Raw genomic sequence first — 8,863 nt, 5'->3', positions numbered from 1 at the left:
TAGATAAAAACCAAAAGTCTTTTTATTTATATATTTTTTTTAAAATTTTAATTATGTTTTTCTTAGAATTTCGTATCAAGAACAGAGATATCCATTAATTTATTTAAGTTTTTTTTTTTTAATCTAATAACTTGAGTAAATCATGCATTTTTTACTGTCAAATTTTTTTTAACCCCTTAGTTAGAGCTTCAACTTTAACAAACAGTAAGTTTGGTGATTGATTGAATAAACTTGAATCTCAATTAAAAAAAAAAATGTATGAACTTGAAAAGTAGACACAAGTATAATTAGAGATAATTGTATGTATAGTATATTCATTTGTATGTATATTCAAGTATCAAAAATTTTTGTACAAGGATGAATTTCTATTCTAGTTGCTAAGGACATTGAGAAGAGTTGATCTTGTCTTCACCAAATGCCTAAACAATGATTCTAAAACTTCGTCGATTTCTTGAATTTCTGACTCTAAATTTACTAGTTGTGACATATCAACATTCATTTTCTTCACAAGAAGAGCATCAACAACATCAAAGGAAGTTGCTGCTTTCTTCTCAGATCTTTGGCTAAAAAAAGACCAGCTACTCTTCTGTGATCCACCGATGTAAGACAACAAGGAGTTAAAGACTTCAGCAGTCAACGCTTGCACATCCTTGAGCATGCTCTCAATGGCAACGGGCTCAACTGCATTGATATCTTTCAAGCACTTCTTGATTGTCTTCTTGGAAGCTCTTCTTGTTTTTAGGTATTCAGCGACTTCATTGGTAATGTCAAGTTCACCGCTGCACCTTCTTCGAAGAACTGATTGAATGTTTTGGATCTGTTCCTTTGACACTGCCAAGACATCTCGAGATGTTGAGCAAATGTCAATGAGTCTTAGAGATCCATCTAATACTTGTTGAGATTGAGATACGGTTTTCTGATTTTGGGGCAGTTGAAGAAACTCTTCAATGCACTTGTATAAATCATTTAGACCACTAAGTTTGGTGGTCAAGGATGAAGTAGAAGCAGCTTGAGAAGACCTCAACCTGTTTAATTGTTGATCCAATTGCTCAGAAACGGGGTGAGAGTTTGAGGGGAAACTGAAAGATCGAGTGTGGTAAGAAGCCATTTTTGATATTCTTTTTTAGTTTGTTAAGAGGCTTAAAGTTATAAGATAGAAGTTGATTTGTTGAATATCTCATTTTTCTGCCTCTATTTATACCAAAATAGCAGAAGACAAAAGGAATCAAAAATTAAATGAGACTCAAAGAGAGAACATGGTCTATCTTGGGTTTGTTTCACATTGTCTCTTCACAGCCAACTAGCCAACTCACAAAATCGATCGATCATATATTCATAACCATTTAAAAAATGAATTGAAAGGATATCATGTTAGACAACAACCAGTACAAAAACTGCAAGATGATGTCTTATTTTAATCTAGCTCCTTTCAGTTGTTTCCTTTATGTCTTTTAATTCAAAATTAAACAGCAAATGTGTTATCAGCGACAAAATGTAGGCATCATGATCCTATAAATGCGGTATACAAGAGTGGGAATGAGGAGTACTTATCTCTCATTCACTGCAATGCAAACTCCATAACTCCTCTCTGTTCTGTGTGACCTTGTTCATTTGGTGCAATGAAAACTCCATCACCTGTCCATGTTCGACGCTCAGTTGCTGCTATATATGCAAGCAACAAACTCCATCACCTGTTCATTTTCCATGCTCAATCACTGCAACGTAAATTCCACAAGTCAGTAACCCGTCCATATTGCCAAGCATATCATACATTGTATTGATGAATTAACCATAAATGGTCATACATATCAATTAGTGCATTATACACGACTATACATAAGCCAATGAACTTGAGGCCTTGATATAACTGTCAATATACATAGCATGTAGAAGTACGGAACTTGATAATCTGAAGATGAAAGCAAATCAGAGGCAGTATATCTCTTAGGCATTTCATAAAACACATTATATAGGCTTAATATCTTTCACTATCACAAGGACAATGTAACACATATATATGAAATGAGCAAATGACCCTTAATGTAAAATTTTTCCTTCTTTCTTTAGCTTCCATGACATAAAAATTGTAATGGAATGATTATCTTAGTTTATGAAATTAGTCACATATAAAGCTTGAAGGTACAAATAAAGTTATATTGCAAATTTGCAATGCATTTATTGGAGGAGATCATTTTCTATTGCAATGCAATTTATTATTCTTTACAGACTGAAACCTACCTCAACTAACAAATCAAAGTATTTCTTTATAAGTATTACATTGGACTTATCCTGGTCAATTTCTACCCAAACATACCCTTATGAGAGTTATACTGCAAAAAAAAAAAAAAAATCATCCCATAATTGTATATATTTCCTCCGTTACATATCACTCGCAACAAAGGAGTATTATTTGTGAGACATAAAATATTCCTTTGTTGCGAGTAATATGTAACGGAGGGAGTATTAAAATTCACATGATGTTACTAGCTGATAAATATACCCATTACAATTTGTTGAAAATAATGAAGTAAAGGCTTCCACCACCAATATAGCAATAACCAGATAAAGGCAACAAGATTTCGAAAATGAATTCTCAATTTCTTAGAATAGTATCAGTACTTATTAAATTTTCATATGATTCGAATTCAAGTGCCAGCTAATTATCACACGAATGATGCTCAGATTATTAACTTAGGATATTTATATAATGGTGTAATATACAATGTCATATCATGATCCCTGTATGTCCATCATGATCCTAAGCAACAGCTATGCACGAGTGTAAATGACACCTTATATCAGCAGGGGTGGCTAATATATAGATTAATGGTTTGCTATTGGCATTTTTTTAAATAGATTTGAGTAAAATTTGAAGAATATATAGGAATCTCAACTCCTTCCTCCCTTTAAAAATGTAAGAGCTTGTGTGCATGATCCTAGAATAAAGGAGAGTGCTTGACTGTAGGAGACCATGCTATTTCATGCATTCATGTTTGGCCTTGCTACAATACATTCTGAAGCTCTCCAGCAGACATATGGAATAATACAGCTAAAAAGATATGCATTCATGAGCCAATTCAACGCGTATCTTCACATGGAGTCATTATTGTGGTAATCGACCTTCATTTTATCATAATCTCTTTTAATTTTACCATATCTATTAACTTAAGTAAATCATGCAATTTGTGCTGTCAGATTAAGTTTTTACCCTCTGTTTTTTCAAGAGTCTAGTAACTTTGGTACGATTGAAAGAATGATTGAAAGTGTTGCGATTGAAAGAATGATTGAAAGTGTAAACTTGAAGAACACAGATAAAAATTAGAGAGAATTGTATGTATAGTATATTCAGGTATCAAAATTTTTTTGCACAGGGATAAATTTCTATTCTAGTTACTAAGGACATTGAGAAGAGTTGATCTTGTCTTCACCAAATGCCTAAACAAGGATTCCAAAACTTCATCGATTTCTTGAATTTCTGACTCTAAATTTACTAGTTGTGACATGTCAACATTGACTTTCTTCTCAAGAATAGCATCAACAGCATCAAAGGATGTTGCTGCTTTCTTCTCAGATTTTTGGCTAAAGAAAGACCAGCTACTCTTCTGTGATCCACCGATGTAAGACAACAAGGAGTTAAAGACTTCAGCAGTCAACGCTTGCACATCCTTGAGCATGCTCTCAATGGCAATGGGCTCAACTGCATTGATATCTTTCAAGCACTTCTTGATTGTCTTCTTGGAAGCTCTTCTGGTTTTTAGGTATTGAGCGACTTCACTGGTAATGTCAAGTTCACCACTGCACCTTCTTCGAAGAACTGATTGAATGTTTTGGATTTGTTCCTTTGACACTGCCAAGATATCTCGAGATGTTGAGCAAATATCAATGAGTCTTAGGGATCCATCTAATACTTGTTGAGATTGAGATACGGTTTTTTGATTTTTGGGCAATTGAAGAAAGTCTTCAACTGATTTGTATAAATCATTAAGGCCACTAAGTTTGCTGGTAAGGGACGAAGTAGAAGCAGCTTGAGATGATCTCAACCTGTTCAATTGTTGATCCAATTGCTCAGAAATGGGGTGAGAGTTTGAGGGGAAACTGAAAGATCGAGTATGGATGGAAGCCATTTTGATATTGTTTTAAAGTTTGTTAAGAGGCTTAAGAGTTGTAAGATAGATGTTTTGAGTTGTTGAATATCTATTCTTTTGGCTCTATTTATACCATAGTAGAAGACAGAAGGAATCAAAAAAAATAAATGAGACTGTGTGAGAGAACATGGTATTCCTTGGGGTTGTTTCACAATGTCTCTTATCAGCAAACTAGCCAACTCACGAATCGATTGATGATGAATTTTTCTTTTAATATAATTTACTTGATATCAATTAATAAAATGAAATGAAGGATTTTTTGTTATACAACAACCAGTACAAAACCTGCAAGATGTGTGTTATTTTAATCCAGCATCTTTCAGTTGTTTGTTCTGTGTCTTCTAAAACCTAATTAAACACCTTATGTGATTTCTGTAGTATCATGATCCTATATATGCGCTAAACACGAGTAGGAACGAAGAGTACTTACCTCTCATTTGCTGCAATGCAAACTCCATATATAACCCGTCCGTGTTCCCTGCTCATTTGCTGCAATGCAAACTCCATCATCCATCTGTGTTCCCTGCTCATTTGCTGCAATGCAAGTTCCATCACCCGTCCGTGTTCCTTGCTCAATCGCTGCGATGCAAACTTAATGATCCCCTATTCAAAGGCCCTCCATTTGAGAGGCAGATATAGCTCCAAAGTCACATCAAGAAATCTCCTATCATGCAGACCAGAACATCATCAGAGCATTTCAAGAAGCAGTATTTCTTTCAGGCATTTCATCAAACACCTTAAAGGCATTCCCAAACTCAGGGACGATGCAACCTAATAACCTATGCAAGTTTCCCTTAACCATGGCAAAGAATGGTATCAAAAGGGTATATATTTATGAATTTACAATTCCCAGATCATGAAGAGGAAATGGGTATGTACAATATAAGCAAGTTGAGGAGTTAGAGTTTTGGGTATGGATTCAATTGATGTCATTGAGACATTATGTTAGTGGGTTATTGATGAATTTGAAGATAAGGGTGGTGCCATTGGAGTGTTAGTATTTGATTGACGAGATAAAGTGATTTGGATGGAAATTAAGAAGTTAATTAGAGTATGGTGAAGTAAACTTTTTACAAGTTTGTTTTGAAAGGAAAACGATGGTATGGTTTTACTCTACTACTACGCAGTGTAATTCTCTCTATGATGCGTGAGAGCTGATACACATACAACCAAAGGCTACAAGCATCTCGTTCTGTCGGAAAATTAATTAAAGCTACCGAATAAGCGTGCCAGGGTTATTAGAGAGTTTGTTATATACACCTAGGTTTATTATACCCATATGTGTTTTCTTCTTATTGTGATGATGGTTTATTATTTAATCATCAAATGACAAAAAACTAACCTGTGTTATAACAAATTTTGTAATTAAATTTGGATGGAAATTTGAACGGAATCTATTATCTGGTGATTGGTAATCTAAAACATTATACTATCAAAATTACAAACTTGGGGTTTGATTGACCTTTGAGGTCTTGTGTAGTTTGGGGTACCCTGGTTGTCAGGCTGGAGCTTTGTACTTTTGTACAGTTTTTGGATAAGCAATACAATCCCAAAATTTCCAGCTAATTATGGTAGGGATTGGGCTAAGCTAAGGGAGAGTGTTCGAAAGAATCCTTAGATTGTTCGGAAGAAATTACAAGGTATTGGTTATAATGCTTGCAATAACGAAATATGGTTGCACAAGATCAATTGTATCTTTAGGAGAAAGTCTAACTCGCCGTATGTAGCAACTAGCAAGGGTGAAAGGCTTGTTGAGTGTAGGTTTAGTGGGATAAATTTGTATGATCATCACTGAGTGACAGCCGGGTACATGGTTATATATTTGGTTCATTATATTGGATGCAAAATTTTTGGAGCAAGACCCTAACCGGACTTTCTACCTGGTCGGCCTCTGGGCACAATGCAAAGGGTAGTGATTTCGATGGATTTGTAGACTTAAAATAAATCGAGTGCTTATGTTACTCATTCATAAAAAAACATGTATGGTCTAAATAACATGAACAAATTTCAAATTTCATAAGAGCTAAGAGAATGAAATTAGGAGCTAAACTGAACTGAACTAAACATAACTTATTAGAGCTAAACTGAACTGAAGTGAAATGAATATTTTATAAGAGAATGAAATTAGGAGCTAAACTGAACTGAACTTATTAGAGCTGAACTGAAAATAATCATATGAGAACAGGCCCTAAGTGTGTGAAACATCATTATTGGTGATTTTAATGTAATGACTTAATTTGCACGATTGACAATGAACTTCAGAAAAGGAAATTATGTCAAGAACTACCAATTAAAGCACGTGTTTTGAAAACAACTACCTATTAATTTTTTTTAAAAAAAGAATTACCACAAAGTTGTAAAAAGTTTAAGTAGCACTACCACTCTGATAATTCCAAGTAGAATATTTGGCATGTAGGTTCCACTTTTTACCTTTACCTCATAAAATCATCATCTAAATTGACTAAATTACCCTTCAGAAAGGTAAAAAGTGATAAAAAAAATGAGACTCAAATACCAGATATTCTAGTCAAAATTGTTAGAGTGATAGTGCTACTTAAACTTTTTACAACTTTATGGTAGTTCTTTTAAAAAAACTTTTTTAATAGGTAGTTGTTTTCAAAACACGTGATTTAATTGGTAGTTATTGACAAAATTTCCTTCAGAAAATAATTGGACTCATCAGTTAAGAACATATAAGTTGCATAGTAGCTGGAGTGGAGCTAAATTAAATTGGAGGAGATACTAAACTTTTACACACCTCAACAAACAAATCAAACCATATCTTTACATGAATTTATCTAGGACAAATTCCACCCAAATACACCCTTATAAATTATGATAGGAAATTTATTCCATAATCTCAGAAATTAAAAAGAAATCCATGTTATCTTCCACCATAATAGGCTTAATAGCATACCCAGATTAAACAACAAGATATTGGAAATAACACGAGTGACGCTCGGATTATTGATTTCGGATTATATATTATGATCTAACACACAATGTCATATTCTGCTTCCTGTATGTCCATCACGATCCTAAGCAACAGCTATGCACGAGTGGAATTGACATCATGTATCAGTAGTTTAGCTAAAATATCAATAAATTTTTTGCAATTTGCATGTTTTCTTTATGAAGATTGAATAAAATTTGAAGAATATATAGAAATCTCAACTCTTCTACCTTAAATAAATCCAAGAATAAAGGCAACTGTCTGATTATAGGAGACCTTGTAATGGCTGCATTAATGCATGCCCTTAAAACAATATATTCTGAAGCTCCTGCAGACACAAGGGATATTAACAGCTAATAAGCTATGGATTTACGAGTCGATTCATCGTGTATCTTCACATGGAGTCATTATTGTGATAATCAACCTTCATTATCCATTATCTCAGCAATGGATTATAATTAATATTATCATTATTTTGTTTTTTATTAATATTTTTTTTAAAAAGAAACACTTTTTACCCTATTATTTTGTTTAAGAAACAGAGAATTACTTGCCTTATCCAATAATTAACTTCATTAAGTCATGAATTCTTACAGTTAGATTTTTTTTTTTTTTTTTAACCCTTTGATTTTTCAGGTTCAAGAGTCCAGTAACTTTGAAACGATAGATTGAATTGAAAAATTGAAATTAAAGCATAAACTTAAAGAACACAGATATAATTAGAGATAATTGTATGTATAGTATATTCATTTGTATGTATATTCACGTATCAAAAATTTTTGTACAAGGACAAATTTCTATTCTAGTTGCTAAGGACATTGAGAAGAGTTGATCTGGTCTTCACCAAATGCCTAAACAATGATTCCAAAACTTCGTCAATTTCTTGAATTTCAGACTCTAAATTAACTAGTTGTGACATATCAACATTCACTTTCTTCACAAGAAGAGCATCAACAACATCAAAAGATGTTGCTGCTTTCTTCTCAGATCTTTGGCTAAAGAAAGACCAGCTACTCTTCTGTGATCCGCCAATATAAGACAACAAAGAGTTAAAGACTTCAGCAGTCAAAGTTTGCACATCCTTGAGCATGCTCTCAATGGCAACGGGCTCAACTGCATTGATATCTTTCAAACACTTCTTGATTGTCTTCTTGGAAGCTCTTCTTGTTTTAAGATATTCAGCGACTTCATTGGTAATGTCAAGTTCACCGCTGCATCTTCTTCGAAGAACTGATTGAATGTTTTGGATCTGTTCCTTTGACACTGCCAAGACATCTCGAGATGTTGAGCAAATGTCAATGAGTCTTAGAGATCCATCCAGTACTTGTTGAGATTGAGATACGAATTTTTGATTTTGTGGCAGTTGAAGAAACTCTTCAACACACTTGTATAAATCGTTTAGACCACTAAGTTTGGTGGTCAAGGATGAAGTAGAAGCAGCTTGAGAAGACCTCAACCTGTTTAATTGTTGATCCAATTGCTCAGAAACGGGGTGAGAGTTTGAGGGGAAACTGAATGATCGAGTGTGGATGGAAGCCATTTTGATTTTCTTTTTAGTTTGTTAAGAGGTTTAGAGTTGTAAGATAGATCAGATGTTTTGAATTTGTTGAATATTTCATTTGTTTTGGCTCTATTTATACCCAAGTAAGAGAAGACAGAAGGAATCAAAAATTAAATAAGAGTCTAAGTCTCTAATTAGAGAGAACATGGACTTCCTTGGGCTTGTTTCACATTGTCCCTTCACAGCCAACTGGCTAGCTAACGA

At 33.8% G+C, this 8,863-nt stretch overlaps 2 protein-coding genes across 2 annotated transcripts; both read right to left on the bottom strand.

Annotated features, from left to right (window-relative positions):
- Positions 1-370: 370 nt before the first annotated feature.
- Positions 371-1,108, bottom strand: LOC110723651. Its single transcript, XM_021902995.1, has one exon. The coding sequence runs from the start codon at positions 1,106-1,108 to the stop codon at positions 371-373; it is 738 nt and encodes a 245-aa protein (XP_021758687.1).
- Positions 1,109-7,900: 6,792 nt separating this feature from the next.
- On the bottom strand, positions 7,901-8,638 carry LOC110723650. Its single transcript, XM_021902994.1, has one exon. It carries the CDS (start codon positions 8,636-8,638, stop codon positions 7,901-7,903), a length of 738 nt encoding a protein of 245 aa, XP_021758686.1.
- Positions 8,639-8,863: the final 225 nt, after the last annotated feature.

The sequence above is a fragment of the Chenopodium quinoa genome, unplaced genomic scaffold (genome assembly GCF_001683475.1).
Source record: "Chenopodium quinoa cultivar QQ74 unplaced genomic scaffold, ASM168347v1, whole genome shotgun sequence".
Lineage (NCBI taxonomy): Eukaryota > Viridiplantae > Streptophyta > Magnoliopsida > Caryophyllales > Amaranthaceae > Chenopodium > Chenopodium quinoa.
Note: the sequence above shows the minus strand (reverse complement) of the source record. Positions and strands in the feature narration are given on the sequence as shown.